This window comes from Diadema setosum, chromosome 14, assembly GCF_964275005.1.
Source record: "Diadema setosum chromosome 14, eeDiaSeto1, whole genome shotgun sequence".
Classification (NCBI taxonomy): Eukaryota; Metazoa; Echinodermata; class Echinoidea; order Diadematoida; family Diadematidae; genus Diadema; species Diadema setosum.
Window position 1 is genome coordinate 23,536,969 of NC_092698.1, and position 17,381 is coordinate 23,554,349.

At 39.4% G+C, this 17,381-nt stretch overlaps 2 protein-coding genes across 2 annotated transcripts in view; both read left to right on the forward strand.

Moving 5' to 3' along the window:
- LOC140238224 (atrial natriuretic peptide receptor 1-like) overlaps positions 1-9,773 on the forward strand; it is a 39,671-nt gene extending 29,898 nt beyond the window's left edge. The window contains exons 15-22 of the mRNA XM_072318160.1: positions 140-308; positions 1,231-1,380; positions 2,542-2,665; positions 5,027-5,095; positions 6,450-6,624; positions 7,763-7,861; positions 8,425-8,516; positions 9,681-9,773. Coding sequence (XP_072174261.1) covers positions 140-308; positions 1,231-1,380; positions 2,542-2,665; positions 5,027-5,095; positions 6,450-6,624; positions 7,763-7,861; positions 8,425-8,516; positions 9,681-9,773 — 971 coding nt within the window. The remainder of the gene's footprint in view (positions 1-139; positions 309-1,230; positions 1,381-2,541; positions 2,666-5,026; positions 5,096-6,449; positions 6,625-7,762; positions 7,862-8,424; positions 8,517-9,680) is intronic.
- Positions 9,774-14,488: 4,715 nt separating this feature from the next.
- Positions 14,489-17,381, forward strand: part of LOC140238225 (uncharacterized) — a 69,190-nt gene continuing 66,297 nt past the window's right edge. Inside the window, exons 1-2 of the mRNA XM_072318161.1 lie at positions 14,489-14,549; positions 15,911-16,014. Of these exons, the coding sequence (XP_072174262.1) occupies positions 14,489-14,549; positions 15,911-16,014 (165 nt within the window). The remainder of the gene's footprint in view (positions 14,550-15,910; positions 16,015-17,381) is intronic.

Genomic DNA, 17,381 nt, shown 5'->3' on the forward strand with positions numbered 1-17,381 from the left:
TATATTTAGTACTCACGGAAGAGAAGCAACAAGAATACTGTGAGCTTGTGTACAAAATGTGAAATACAATGTCGGCCATGTGAGAGCTGCACGTGTTTCATTTCAAAGTCACTAAAATGCTTTTAATCACCCTCCGCAGAGATTTTGAAGAAGCTTCGTGAGACGTGCAATCCCCCGTTCAGACCCACGGTGCCCGAGGAACTGTGCCGCCCTGAGATTGCCGCCATCATGCAATTGTGCTGGAAGGAGCTACCTGACGATAGGCCCTCTACGTCCACTCTCCTCGCAACTATGAAGAAGATCAACAAGTACTAGTATACTTATTAGATGACATGATTGCATTTAACCTGTGAATATTTTGTTATTTCCGGTTCAGTCTGTAAGCTCGTATTAAAATATAAAACAAAAAAGAAGGAATTAATTCACCTGTAAATTTGACGTATCAAAGTGAAGAATTATGGATTGTATGTGTTCAAAGGGCAAAACCAGACAGACAGCCCTACCTTCCGATGAAACACTCTGATTTCGGAATTAACACAGAAAATCATGGCAAAGGATGACTGAAGATTAAGATCCGTTTCTCTAAAATGTGTATACATGGTAGGTTTAATTAACTGTGTTTTTATACACGTTTGTTTTTCGTTGTATTGTTGCATTTGTAGTGTTCTTGTTCGTACTTCGGTGTGTCCTGGATTCATGTACTAATGTCTCGTATCTTGCTTGTTTGTGCTATTAGTCTCGTCTCTGCTGGATTTTTGCTTTTCATTTAGTGTATCGGCCCTATGAATGAATACAAACTTATGTATGTGTTCATGTTTAATCGGGTCAATTGTTCGAGTAATATGAATTGGATTCGGTGACCACGAATATCTTTCTTTTTCTTAAGTACATTGTATATTGCAACTGGGGGCCCACAATCTACAAGTTTCGCTTTAAAGTGGTTCCCCATCTCCATCCTGTGATTAATTGCTCACTTTATTACTTGTGTGATCCCCTTCTAAAGTATAACTTACCTCCCTGTTTATTGATTACTTAATATGTTGAAATTCTTAACTTTCACGTACACTGTGAATATATGTTATTGATTATGTTGCGATGGAGAAAAAAAAATGAAGTGAAATTGAGCTGATCTTTTTACATGGTCATTGTAACGCCAACCTTCTGAGAGCAGTTTGATTGAAAGAGACATGGTATCCATGCAATGTTCCTTGCGATACGCATCCCTGGCAGGAATCTTGCTGGGGGTAACATCCTCGATAACCTCCTGAATCGGATGGAGCAGTATGCCACCAACCTAGAGGTGCTGGTGGAAGAGAGGACAGCGGCCTTCCTAGAGGAGAAGAAGCGATCGGAAACCCTGCTCTATGAGGTCCTGCCCAGGTAGTTTACTCGTTGCAAGGATACTGCATCTGCCTAGGTAGAAGCCATCTTCACCCTTTCTGTCACGATGAGTCAAATGCGTGCAAATTTCACACACAAACCTATGGACAGGTATTGATGTGGCACACAGAGGGTTAATTCGTGCAAAGCATCTGGAGACTCAAACTATCCTTATGAAAGGAGAACAGATTGTTACGATATTGTGAAAATAACCCATTCCATACTGAATTTTGAAATCCCCATATAGAGTTAAAACACAAGCCACCAGGTTCCTGTATGGAACAGGTTAACAATAGAGGAGGGGGGGGGGAAGGCACAGAACCATATCATAAAATTCTCACAATATCACAACTTTTAAGATTCATACTTCAGTCACACCATTTTTTTTTTCTCTGCACGTGTGGTTGTTTGTTTGTTTGTTTGTTTGTTTGTTTGTGTTTTAATCTGTAATAGGAGTACACGTAATGACTAAAACAGATACAACTATACGCTTTGTAAACTTGCGTGGTATCCAGAGTGTGAAAGATAATTCGAGTGGACACGATGTGTAATAAAATATGACTAGAGCGTCATCACAGTTCAGATTTCAAACCTCCAAAATAGAAAGAAAAAATCATTCTCGTATTCTACTTTGTTTTGTATGTACTTACTTGTAGGTTTAGCATTATGATTTGCAATTATTCATAAGTAGATAAGTAAAGCTATCTTACATAGATTAGACAAACAAGAATGCTGACTGGGTGTTTTGTAAAAGAACCTAATTTCCTGTACACTATGTCGTTGTAAATGTCATATAGACATAATTGATCTTTCTAGTGCGTAGAATAAGAATCGTAATATTCCAAGCAGACTCTGTACGTCTGGCCCATCAACTGACACATTTTGTCTAGTCACATCCTAATGACTGAAATGTCTTTTGCGTTTAGTCGATGTTGAGAGAGAGAGAGAGGGGGGGGGGGGGGATTGTGACTGTTAGAGACATCTGATGCATCTATATACATTTGAATTTTTCGATGTACTTTAGAAAGCCTATAAAGTCACACATGCCGTTCAAACGTGTAAGCAGACTAAGAATCCATGCTTACAATATTTTACGATATTCACGTACTGCACTAACTTCGTAAGAGTGCTTGTAATTAGCAGAATTTGCGCATTCTCCAGATCCGTGGCCGAGCAACTGAAGCAGGGAAAACCAGTCAACCCAGAATCATACGACAACGTCACGATCTACTTCAGCGACATCGTGGGCTTCACCGCAATTTCAGCAGACAGCAATCCGATGCAGGTATTCCATGTATTCAGTGCCTCTGAGCCACCTTCACAGTACACTCTCAGCGTTTAAAGCACAAACCTCTTTAAAGGACAGACGTCATCCACAACCACCCATATCTTTAAACAATGGAGCTAGTTCCATGTTTAGACTAAATTTAACTAAATCTCGCCCTCCCTTTAAGTTCAAGTTCAAGTTCAAATCTATTTCATATTTCCATTTTCTCAACGATGAGATTACAAAATTATTGACAACAAAACAAGAATACAAAATATATATACAATCATGTCTTTTGATTGTAGAAGAAAAAGCAAAAGAAAATATACTTGACACAAATGAACATGGTCATATCGTGTGAAAATGTCACTAGTAAGTATAAGAAATATGATGGGGCCTACTAAAAGCTTTAAAGCTTGTAAAACTGTAGGTTCCCGAGTTCATAGGCATATAATTTTACACGGAGAACGGATATGTTTGTCTTGACCAACTAAAATTACACCAGTACAAAAAATCGATGAGTAATAAACTAATGAACCACATAGATATCGCACAAACCAGACTGCATACAAATCTCGCAGTGTTTGAAAAACAAAAATGCTATATTTTTAAAAGATGTATCGGTACCATGAAACAACTTGAATAACTTGGTGCTGCGGACAAGGACAAAAGACTGGGAGCATAAAAAGGTTGCTAAAAGCTTGGTAGTGTGTATCCACTAAGTAATAACTGTTTTAATTTGCGTTTGAAGGTGAATAAAGATAAGGAAGAAGTGATATCTAGAGGGAGATCATTCCAATATCTAGGTCCAGTAAATATAATTGTCTTTCTTACATTCATTGCTTTAGAAGCAATGAATATAAGAAAGACAGCTAAAACCGTAAGAGGCAAGTCCAAAAAGATCAGAGCATAACCATCGTAACGTATACAGAGGTGCCTATACCAGGGCAACAACCGATCGGTTGATGGAATAGGTGTTTCAGACCCAATGGTATTCACAGGACCTTGTAATGATAACAACAAGTCATCGATTAATAGGTCTCTGCTAAAGGTATCATAGACGCCTACAATGCTTGCTTCGGTTTTGCTGCTGGTTACCATGGCAACTACCGCTTCATAATCAATCACTTTTATATAGTTATGAAAACGAAACACATTTGTGGAAAGTTGCCAAGATTGACAGTGTCACATGCCTCTCTCGTAGTCGTGAGAAGGCACCTGTTATTTCAAAAAGCCTGATTTGGCTTATAGGTATCTTTCCCCTCTTTTAACGCAAAAGTAACTTTTTTAAAGTGCTTTGTTTTTTGGTGCAGGAGTGTATTTATTAGAGCCTACGCCATAGTATTTTGTTTATTTGTCCATGCTGTTTCCGTGACTCGGCGCATACTTGTTTGCCCAGCAACTGGTTGTTGCCATGGCAACTTCGCTTGCATTTCCTCTTTTTTCCATCATTCAAAGAACTGTTCTGTGGTTCAACTGAATACTGCTACAATTTGTTGAGTAGTCAATGACAACGTCTCCTGCGATATAGGAAAGTTGACGAAAATTTCAACTCGAAGTCTACCTTATGCTCAAGTTTACTCTGACAAATACGGTAGATGCAAACAACCACATTAAACTGACTTTTTTTCTTTTAATCAAAATCGGACAAAGTGAACATGCGAGAGAACACAACGTCTTAGAAAACCGAAACAACGGTCTTAAAAATGAATTTGAAATTACATGAGAATTATGATGTCACCGCATATATTCTATCACATTAACGTTAAAAAGGGAAAACAAGCGCTGTTAAATTCTTCCGTGGAGAGAAATTTACATTGATTTTAGCCACTGTTGAATCATTATTATGATGTTTGAAATATTTTTATGCCAAGGAAATGCTTATTGTGAAAACTATACGAAGCTGTGAAGAGATGGTGTTAGCAGATCATCAGTTCTTCACAGGTTAGTATAAACCAATATTAGTGTGTCTTGACAAGATTTAATTATTTGGACCAAATTAAGTGGCATTCCTCGAGTTCCGTTCGACTTAGTGGATGTCAACCAAAGGGGCATTTCATCAAGTGCTTTGTCAGTGATTTTTCGCTGGCAAAAAAAAAAAAAAAAGAAGAAAGATAGCCAATCAGATGCCAGGATTTCAGAAGCTTAGCTGTCAGTGACTGACAAGATTCATGAATATTTTGCCCTGAATATGTTGTTGTTGTGTTTTAAAGAAAGAAGAGAAAGAGAAAAATTGGGCCCTATGCAACATATAATTTGCCCCAGACAACACTAATATAAAACAAACACAATAAATCTTAGAGATATTAAGCCAAAATACTGAATATCGAGAGAGGTGGAATCTCTCTTTAACTTCGCGTGGTTTATGCTACTTGGCAGGTTGTGACTCTCCTCAACGACCTCTATACTTGCTTTGATGGAGTCATCGACAACTTCGACGTTTACAAGGTAAGCCAGGAACTACACCTGATGAGTCTTAATCCTCTTCCCCATGAAATTGTCACTCAAGAATATGATTAGAGGGAAGATTCGCCCGAGTATACTCTATAGGTCTTCAGTCAAAAAAGAGAATCTCTGCTTGCCATTATAGTGCTGTGCGGACTTTTCGCACAATCGCACTTGTGACAAAGACATCAAAGAAAGTGTATCCCGATGCGATAAAATCACATTCTTCTCCTCTGGCACGGCTTGTCTTTTCATAGCGATCTTATCCATTTTTATAAGAGGATAAACAGAACAGGAGCAGGAGGCTACGAGTATTCGGTGTGTCTCTCGGTCAGAGCCTATGAGAAATGAAAACCCTGCAACAACAATCGTTTAAGGAAAAGTTTCCCTTGATATACAATAATTATGTGCCCTGACTGAATGCACATACAGAGTAGAACACAATCAGTGAGTTAACGTTGGAGAAATGTCGGACAATCCGTTCAAAAGTTATGAAAATTTAAAGTTTTGGACCCCCCCCCCCCTCGTTGCTGACTGAGAAGACTACAATAGTTTGTGACGTCACTGCAGAAAGTGACATATAGAAATGATATAGAGAATTCCACAAAATGTCATTTTTATGAAAAGTACACATTCCTTTGACTGGTTCCGAACACAATTATGTTAAGGGGGATTAATTTTCTCTACTCTCTAAAAGGGCCATGTCAAAAATTGCTCTTTCATTGTGTCAGATAAAAAAAAAATACCGAGGTGCTAGTATCATCTTTATATTTTCTATATATCGTTGTTTTGCAGCCATCTCATGTTATGGACTGTTGTAGTCTTCTTATCCATCCAATGGCAGCACCAAAACTTTAAAGATTCATAACTTTTAAAAGAATGATCCGATTTGAATTTACAAGGTTAAGTATTCGAAGGAGATCGTGACCCGCTGCGTAATGGACTACCCTAGAAGCACTATGAACATGATAAGGGAGCTTTAGATTTTCACGACGCGGCCTTTCTGAGGGGAAAAACCTGTTCTGCGCATGCCCAAATTTGCTCATGGAAATCGAACTCGCGTCGTCTGAGTTTGCACGGTCGGATCTAGGTTACTCTTGAGTCGGCTCGAATTCACACCGCCGAAAGCTACTTGATGCAATGATTCAATCATTTCCTATGGGGACGCCATTTTACTGTTTAGAGGCTGCGTCCTCGCGTAACCTAAAGTTACTTTGTAACACGACGCAGAGAGAGAGAGCAGAATGGACAAGGCAGTCGACGTCTTAAACGTTCGCGTCGCAAATCTAAAGCTCCCTATATGATGGCTCAACTGCTGAGCTCTTTAAACAGAACTAATTTGTTTTTCCCCCAACAGGTGGAGACAATCGGAGATGCTTACATGGTGGTATCGGGCCTTCCTATCCGGAACGGCCAGGTCCACGCCAAGGAAATCTCCTCCATGGCCCTGGCGCTGGTCGAAAAGGTCGCGAATTTCAAGATCAAGCACAAACCAGACGAGAAACTCCTATTGCGAGTCGGCATCCACTCGGGTTAGTGAGGCTCGTCTCAATACAGTATTGGAAAGCGTCATGGTCCATTGTGAAATGCGCACTACCATTTGAATGACACGGGCCGCGGAACCGGGGAGGGGTGCGCAGCCACCCTCACCCAGCCCCACACTTACTTTTGGATCTTGGATAATAATTATAATGATAATGATAATGATAATAATAATAATACGTTTCACGTCCCTGAATGAGAAAGTACATAATTTGATTTCTACCTTTCAACTCATAACCTTGAGTTAGGACAATTATTCACAAGAGTTTTCTCTTCGAAAACGTATAAAATTAGCAATTCGCAAAAATGCTGAACTTTGTTGTTCTTTCATTTAACATGTGTGCACAAAGATTGTGCTGAACAGAATGGCAGTCCAACGTGAACGTTCCCCGGAGGAACAGGCCGAGATCGCTGTTGGTGTATGCGATGTTAAATCTTGAGGCCGTAATACAACTATGTGATAAATGCTCCCCGAAGGAACAGGCCAAAATCGCTGTGGTATACGTTGTTGAATATTGAGGTCGTAATATGTATGTGATAACGTGTATTAGCGTATCGCACGAAATGAAGAATAGTCTTCTTCTTCCTCTTCTTCTTTGTCGCCTTCTTAAAAAATGATAGTAATAATTCTTCTTCTTCTTGTCATTACTATTTTTCATCAGTAGTAGTAGTTGTATTAGTAGTAGTAGTAGTAGTAGTAGTAGTAGTAGTAGTAGTATCATTATTTTCATTCTCATTATAATCATTATTTTCATTATTTTATTGTCATTACTATTATCGTCATCACTATCATCATTATCATCATCATTGATCATCATTTGTTGTAGTAGTTGTTGTTGTTGTAGTGGTAGGAGCACTACTGCTATTATCATTATTATAATGATTATACCTATTACAAGATGCATTACAGCTATCATTACAAGTGTACAATTTTATTTTCCATGAAAATAATATTCAGCATTATGATCCATCATAGATTATTGGGATCAATTAAAGTTACTGGTACATCTACGAAGCATATTATCATCGTTCTCTTTTTAATTCGTCAAAAAGATATGAAAAGCAATGACCACTTTCTGATTTTTGTTTTTGTTTTTGTTTTTGTTTTGCTCTGGTGAAACCAATCAGGGTCTGTTGTGGCAGGAGTGGTTGGCCTGAAGATGCCGCGTTATTGTCTCTTTGGTGACACAGTAAACACTGCTTCGAGAATGGAGTCAACTGGCCATGGTAAGTGGGTCACGGTTGCACACCTGCTATCATTTTGTGGCAGGAAGCCAGACCCGTACTCAAATCCCTTTTTCATCATCCCTTTATCATCATGCCCGCTTTTATCATAATCATGGACTTCTTGCCATGCAACACAAACACTTTATTCCACTGAACAGCACTTCAGTCGGAACACTGTGCTTTTCCCATTTGATAGAGTGAAGAAGACACCACAAAGATGAGAGATGCTGATTGAAAGTAATGCTTATTGGTTTTGAGGGCCAAACCTTCATAATCAGTAAAATTACATATTTTTCATTCATGTACGAAAACTAAATTGAAATCCAATAATGCCAATGTACAAGTTCTTTTTTGGCATTCTGACCCGTCTATACTTTGTCAGATATGTCATCAGCTGAAGCAATCAATAAAACAAACAATAAAAACCTCCGGCTCAAGTTTGTCATGTGATGTTACTTGATCTAACCTTTACAGCCAGCAACTATAACGAAGTGAAGGCAGAGATTCGTCATTTTAATGTGTTTTGAAATCAATATTTTCTATTTCCCCCTTATAACTGCAAGCAATGAAGATCCATATAAGTCAAGCCACGAAGTCAATCCTCGAGACGTTTGGGAACTTCAACGTGGAACAGCGAGGGGAAGTTGTGCTAAAGGTGCGGCAGATTTGAAAGAAATGATAATAAATGATAATGAGTCTAGCTATTACAAGAACAATGCGCATACAACCATATTATGTATCATTCAACACAACAATTAATGAACAATTATGTAAAAACCACAGGCAATGACAGGGATGGTTTGACATACAAACAGATGGTGAGGAAGAACCAAGAACAACTGTTACAGTCAGTCAGTATATTCTCTTCTGTTCTGTTCTAATTTATTCTTATGTAATCAAATCTAATGTATAGTTTCATCTCATCTCAGTTCATCTATATTATTCATCTCATTTCCATTCTTATTATGTGTCTGTTTTCTTCTGTTCTATTTTATTCTGCTTTGTTTTATTTTGGTTATTTTTTCAGTCATGACTTGATAACTTGCCTACAGTTTTCTATAAACTGAATGATTGATTGTCATGTTTATCAAATCGGGGTCTGATAAACAGGATACATAACTTGCCATCATTTTCCTCTCCAATGGGAAATGAGCGATTTTCCCGCAATTCATGAGCGAAGAGTACAGTAGCATGATCAGTGCTTGTATCCTGTAAATCTTGTATAACGTGAAATAATGTCAGTAGTAACTCGACTGTGCTTCGTATACGACCGTTTTCACCTGATATACATCCTTCTGTCGTTTGGACCCAGAATGTATGAGTCCCTATAGTAGAATGTACCATTACAGTCTCACAGGTTTAGACCCTTGGCGTCTGAGTCGCACTTGATTTCAAAAGTTGCATCCTGTGGTATTTGAAAAAAAAAAAACAAACAAACCCAAAGTTACATCATCAACGATGAACATGATGTAATAATGTTCTTCGAGAAATAATCATTCTCTTTTCAACGAAAGTATTTATTGTCTTAAAAACCATGATTTCATACTCAGTCACTGGATATTGGTAAGACTTCTAGGCAATGACACATTGTTCGTCAAGCTCGTGAGAAAACACAGCTGAATAGAACACTCCTCTGTACGAAGATCTACCTCCACAACATCCCGTGGTTCTTTAAATCTTGTGGAAAGACTAATATCTTCCAGGGTTGAGTTTTTCTACAGGAACATCAGCGATAACTTACAGTTTTTAATCCGCGATCTTTTTGTCTTATATAAATCGCTTGCTAACGGCATATCATTGTCTCCGAATCTGTCACCAGGGCAAGGGGGCACAGACTACATATTGGCTGCTCTCCCAGGCTTCTTCGACGACGGTTCCGAGAAATCTGATCACCGTTGACGAAACGCTGTGACGACGGAGCCAAGCTGACCCGCGTCCTCTTGTGCCGACACCATAATCCTCACGCGTGTAACTTTGAACTCCCGACACTGTTGCCTTAGAAACGTACCGCAACATAGAATTACATGCCCAAGACACGGACAAATTTATTGGTTTTCGTCTACGCTTTCATGAGGCAAGATCGTAACACTTCTTTCAAGCTCATGAAAATTCTTTATACTACACTAGTATACTATGGTTACGTTTTAGAACTTGATTTTGTAAGCCTTCACTTTGCAGTGTTATCGATTTAATAGCAATATCAGTGAAGGCTAATTGTAACGACTGGTCTTTTCATGACTTTAGGCATTTGATATTTAAAGATTTAAAGACACCAAACCTGCCTCAACAAGAAACCCATCTGTACTGTGGGTTCCGAAGCAACAACAAGAAATTAGCGAATAAGTGTTATTTGTTAAGACACAAATGTGAGCGTGTAACTGTCAATTGTCATAGATAACGTCTCTAATTATGCACACCTCATTGGCCACCGTAGTCATGTTGGTTCAATGGATACTACGATGATCTCATTTTGTCAGTGAGTATTTGCCTTCCTTAGTAAACTTGACTTTTGTTTTGCTGTCTCGAACTGATAGAAAAGTTATCCTCATGTCTGTGCTCAAGAGTTTTCAGAGTCATTTTGTTCGTCGCGTCGTGAGCACCGCAAGTTGTCCGAGGTATAACAGGTTCCAACAGAGTACCATAAAATAAAATCTGTTTTTAGCTTTTTTTGCACCGCGCTTTAAAGATGCAGGTACTATTTCATATCACATTTATGTTGATTTCCCCGATTGCGTGACATATGACATGCAATATGGGAGGCAACATTTCTTGGTATATTTCCCCCGTTTGTTATGTTTTTTCTTTATAACTTTTTTTTTCTGGGACTATGAAGCCAAGTGATTCACACTGCATCGTTGTGAACCACAATGACAACATTTTACAGATTGGGAATAAATGTTTTTTGACATTCGAGGCATAATGTAAAAGCAAATGCGTTTTGGGATTGTTTGGGAATGCAGCATCCGATGTCTAGCTGTTTAATGTCTTTCAATCATTCATTTTAATCAATACCGTGTAGATGGAAAAGAGATATAGAGCTGATGGATAAAATACTCAATCTATTTGAAGAAGAAAGCGAGAGGGGGAAGAAGATAAGGGGATGAGGAGGGGGCAGAGAAGATTTCTGCGTAGTCTATGATGGCGGTTGTTTGTGTTCCACCGTTCTGCCGTTGCAAGCGTAATCGGCTTTGCGCCCGTACAAGCAGCCATTAGCGCATTTGAGCGTAGCAATCACGAATTCTATAACGCCCAAGACCGTTCGCCATGTGTCATAATTTGTCCCGAGGCGCCGTGTGCGCGTGAGGTGAAAAATGACTTATAAATTACCCATCTACACCTACATTTTTTTTATTGAACGCTTAAACGCAATGGTCTTTATTTACGTGGAACATGGAATCGAGGAGTTACTTATATTCCTTAATGTAGACATTTTGAAAGATAAATGACGTAGATGGAAAGACCCTTCAATTTGACCAAAAAATACCGCGACTGCATCTGAATAAAGTGCTTTCCTTTAACAAATCCAATACAGCATAGTTGGGTGTTTGTTTGTTTGTTTTTTTAAACATCCGACATTACGTGCAATGAAAAGAATATGATATTGTATGTTTGTGTGTGTATAGATAGATAGATAGATAGATAGAGAGAGATGGAAAGATAGATAGATAGATAGATAGGTAGATAGATATCAAGATAGAAACAAATTAAGATGTAGATATATAATATTGTGTTTCACTTTTGACAAGTGTTTTATCCTTGCCACTCGTATTATTTGATAACACTGCCAAGGTCTACAAATGCACTTTGATTGCAAGTGATTTGAGTGCAATATACACTGAAGGTGAAGAGCCTTCGTCAAAATAGTCAATTATGTGTTGTGTTTTTGCCATTTTTTCGTGTTAACACCTCTAACTTCGCATTCGTGTAGACAGAAAAGAGCACAGATGATTTAGAGGATATTTTGACTTTGCGGCTAGTGAATAATATGCACAAGCGCCTCGCCACAGGCCACTTCATCAAGACATTAGTATGTATTGTCATTTTCTGGAGCGTCGGGATTTGAGCGATGAGTGTGTATTTTATCGGCTGCTCCCACCAAGCAAAATCCCTCCGGATTAGCCATGTAACCGCGACAAACAGGTGGGGAGCAGTGAAGTGGTTACCGAACGTGATAAAGCAGTTCAAAGAAAGAGACGAGTTGTAACTGACCAATGAACATGATGAAGTGGGAATTTTATGCTAGATTCACACACGGCCGCGTCACAAAACGGATTTGATCCGGGTGAAAATGAGCCGGATTAGTCCCGGAATGGAGGGCAATTTATGCTACAGTCACACACGGCCGGATTTCGGACCAGGTCCATAAGGAATTAAAACCGTATCGTCCCGGTTCGAGCCGTAGAGACCCTTATCGACCGGTATAAAAATCCGCTTTTAAATCCTTAACTGAATCCTTTTCGACCCCTATCGACCCGTGTCAACCCGCTTCGACCCGTACCGACCCGGATGTAAGCCTTGTCATCATCCGTTGCATGAAGGCAATGCAGTATACGGCAAGGGTCCATAAAGTTTTACGCTGCGGGTTGCAGCGGGTCGATGCGAGTCAATGCGGTTCGAACCGGGTCAATTCGGATATCAATACGGAATTGAAATCCGTAAGAAAATTTTGAACATGACCAAAATTGTTTTCACCGCCGTATCGTAGCCCCCGAAATCCATCAGGAATTGACACGGGTTACTATGCGGGTCAATGCGGCTCTCTACGGCTCGAACCGGGTCGATACGGTTTTAATTCCTTATGGACCCGGTACGAAATCCGGCCGTGTGTGACTCTAGCATAAGTATGTTCGCACTCACGAGGTACAAAGTTAATGCATATGTTCGTCTCATTCTCCGTTCGTTCATCTCTTCGATTCTAGTGTTTGTTAGATAAACGAGAGTTTGATGGTGATTGTCTAGTTCTTTTGATTAGGCTGTGTGAATCAAAGAGGTATAGGAAAAGTTTGTTTCAGGTCAGGATATTATCATCAAACATGCATATTTCTCTAAGTCAAAAGGCATATAGGCCTACTGTATGCCGTGATGACTTGTTTGATGCAGATAAATAGTAACAAAGTAAACATTCTTGCTTGCACAGCTCCTTGAGTATAGGCCTGCTTAGGAATTTGAAATGAGGAGTTTGTGGCCTGCCAATTTTAGGTTTTAGATTAACTGAAGTTCGAGTCCACATTACTAAATTCGTGTAAACTGTGGAATGATAAATACTTGTACCAGCAAATGCAACTGTAAGATCATTTTCCTTGTTTGTATTGTTAAACAGTTTATATAAGCCATGCATTTCTGTCGTTATTACAAGTGGCAATGCCGTTCCCGCTTACTGCCTTCCAGAACACAGAGCACAAAACCAGACGCAGGCATTTTTTCCTCGTATTATTTCTCTCGACAAAATGTACGTAATGAAAGTTACAACTTAATGATGTGATCGTACGCAGAAATTAACACCAAGTATTGAACAGTCGAGATAACTCGATAAACAAACAACAGTCAAACACGCCATCATAATGGCTACACACACAAACCCGTAATGATTAAGGAGGCATGTCAAGCTTCAACACACAAAGAAAAGAAAATGGGATCTATCGTAGATTTGTACAGATGGCGCAAGTATTCTTCTCTTGTCGTCATTCAGCGCTGTAGAGTCTTATCAGCATCTAGTTGTTGTTATTATTATTTTAATTTTAAGGCGTGTATCATTCAGTGATACAGGCCTTAAAGGAGACTTTAGACGTGAGTTTTGTTTTGTGTTATGAATAAGACCGGTAATAAAAATCGTAACTGCCATAACAATAAACGTGTGATACAAGATGATGTCATTGGTTATATCACCTGAAGCGAGGATGGTGGGCGGTGATTATTTGGACGATGTCATCCCAGTGACGACATAGATAGATGGTGATGATGATGATGATGATGATGATGTTAAGATGATGGTGGTAGAATTCTATCCATTGTTGATGCCGCTGCTGATAATGGTGATGACAAGGACGATGGTTATGATATTCCTGATAATGACATTTATGTTAAGAATCTTATGATGATAATCATGATAGTGGTGTCGTCTGGCAAACCATAAAAACCCATATGATTGGCAATAGTTACCGGAATATAAGGATCCCCGAGTTTTTGTTGTTGGCTTGTTTGTTTGTTTGTTTGTTTGTTGTTTCTGAAACTTCATTTTATCTGTTACAGAAAAGATGTTTAGCCTACTGAACAAAAAAAAAATGATAAAATAGAATACCTCATCAAGCAGAGTGTTCGCTATATAGTGAAGCCCCGGGAATGTTTGTTAACATTAACATGAGGCCCACTATGATGATGATATGGCATGATGGTGGTTGGATTGATGATATACAGAAGTGATGACAAAGTTCTCCCCCTAAAGACGAGGCCCATAAACTGATCTCTCACAGAATACATCTATTTAGTCTATGTCCAATGGACCAGCTCTCTATCTGTACCTGGATCAGCATTCGAGGGGAAAAAAAAATTAATGTCACGCCACGCCCGTACCCTTCTTTGTTCGCAACAGGCTTCATTCGTCTGGACTCGAACTTTGCCATAACCTCGATGGAAGCCGATTATTGTTTCGTCTTCTTTTTCATCGACGAGGTCGGTCGAGTCTGCCCCGGTGACATGTGTTTACGCGTGATGTACGTGATCCGACGTGCGGAATTCTATTATATCTTCGTTGGGATTGTCTATCTTAAATCAATCAATGTTTAAACACATGGTAACGCCACATTCATGCAGGGTTAACTCTTTCCAGAAAGAGGAAGTCCTGGGGTTTCGCACCTGTAGCTACAAACAGAATTTCAATCACCCCAAACATGAAAGTGTGCCAAATATATTGCTTTAAGTGGAAGAAAATGCATAAAATTGTGCATGCAAGAATGATAACCAATACTGAATGTAGATTCTTCTATAAAATGTGCTTGCCTGGAAAATGTTAATCGCTCCAATATTGAATAGCCCGTTTATTCTTCATTTTCACTTTGTGAGTACATAATGTTCTCATCCTCGACGAAAAAACAAAACAAAACAAATAAACAACAACGACAACCAATCCACACACATTTTTAGCGGATATCAAATTTTCTTGTGGCTGCAAGGGCCACAGTGTGGGGTTACGTCTTTAAAAGAAAACGTAAAAAAAAACAATAGAAATTTACGCAGGAACCAATTTATTAAGAAACTCAATAAAAATTGCATACATCTTACAGATATTGATTTTTTAAAAGGCTGATGAATATTTTTGAACGAATGTCTGTGTATGGGAAATACGTTTTATTTGGCTGATGGTCACAGTGTAATTAAGTGTGTTTGATGATGAAAGCCGCTTGAACCGTATGGTTAACAGACGATAACCGTACCAACCCACTGGTCCGATATTAGAAGAGAGAGGAGTTGGTAGGGTTGTAACATGGTTGACTTAACAATGACTGCATTGGAGGGATACTGCTGCAGCTCTTGTGTGCGAAAATCTGCAAAGGTTATCCATACAAAGAGTTTCACGCGCAAACACACAGACAAAGACACGCACACACATAATCTACGAAACAAATTGTGTAAAACAATCTTTAACAGTCGTTATGTGACACATCGGTTTATTCTTTATTCTTTATTCTTTATTTGTTCTTTTTAGTGGGTTTTTTTTTTCTAACGGAAACATCCTTATGTCTGCTGCCGATATATTTTCATCTGTTATCTGGTTGTGATGGCACTTGTAGCAGTAATTTTCATTCATTTAGCACTACTCTAGAACTAGCCTTTGTAGCTTTAGATACTCATATCCTCAGAAAACAAGTTGAAATACAGAGTTCATGCATGCAAAAATAGTCCACGGAATGCTTAAAGAAATACAGCTCTATATGATACGGGAGGAAATGAATAATAAAATATTTTCTGCCAAGATTGGGTTACTTCTCTTTCTATCTTGAGGCTTAATACACCTGTTTGTCTTTAAATCTCCGCAAAATGCGACCATACCAGTCAATGTCAAGTGCCGGCCCGAGGTCAGTGCCGGCTGCCCCCTTCTGCAGGCGACACCCCGGCCCATGACTGACCTCTCAGTCGATCACGAGCCTGATGCCTCGGTATGAAGCACGATGCTGTCCGATGGATTTGGCGTGACGTCCGTATCGATAAAGAGCCACTATCGTCAAGTCTTCAGGGAGGGTACTAGGAATCATGTCTCTCGCAGTTTCACGCAGCCTGCCTCTACCTGCCCCCCCCCCCCCCTCTTTATCAGTTCTACACTCCCTTTCTTTTCTCTTTGCTCTCATTTCACTCCTTGCTTGTCTCTCTCGTCATCTTTTCTTTCGTTTTCTCTTTAAACTCTCTGTCAATATTGGGCTTCCTTTTGTTCTCTCTGTTGCTCTCGTCGCTCTCGCCTTCTCTCCCTCTCCCTTCTACCTCTGTCTTCTAAAAGAGAACTGTCTGATGTCTACACTGCTCTCATCTCTGGTTGCGGGCGTGGTCGCCCGGGGTTACTTTGTTTCGACTGTGGTTGTCTTTTTCTGCGTCTCCTGCTCCATCTTCATCTTCTTCATCATCATCCTTTTCTTCTCGTTCTCCTCCTTCTTTTCCTTCTTCTTCTTTTTTGTTCCTTCTTCTTCTTCTTCTTCTTCTTCTTCTTCTTCTTCTGCGCAAGAGTCCAATAATCATGCTACATTCATACGGATCACACTCAAGTGCAGTTAAACTAAGAGCCTATAATGGGATGCGCACAAGTGTGGTTGTGAGTGATGTGCTTGCATGTATGGTGAGCTGGCGAAACGCTTGAAAGTTAGAAGAGAAAAAAGTAAAATCAAATGTTAAAATCCGGAGATTTAACTTTCATTAGCTTCAACAGAATAGTTCAGCATATTCAGATTAAAAGGATCCGATTATGTAGATATAAGCGATTATGCACCTGTATTGCTTTAGACTTTCTTAGATTGAATGTACTTTGTGACAGAATTAGCTGCTGGTTCACTTTTACGTCATAATACTTTTGCGTTATTTCAACCATATAAACAATGAAAATAGATATGTAATAAAAAATGACTCGATGGCCACACGATAAGAGAGGCAAACTAGGCGTGGTCAGCAAACATTCCATATGAAAAACTAAACGCAGGTGTCTATCGACATTCTCAAAGCGAGCACAAACAAACACCACCCAGTCGGCGTGGAATGCCATCTACGTATACGTGTATTCACCTGTGACTCTATATCCTGGAGAATGAGCTGGTGAAGTGAAGATCTTACGTGTTGCAGCTCTCAGATCCGTTTATATTATGACATTGATAAACTGCTGCAGCATGGGTTAAACACCTGTCATGAAAGGTTAAAACATTACTATAGGGTTTTCTTAATGTTTTCCAGCCGTATATGTATGGAAGCAGAATATAACTCCCCCCCCCCCCCTTTGCTTTGGTATTATAGTATCACCCCCGCCAGTCGGTATTGCTCTGTTCCC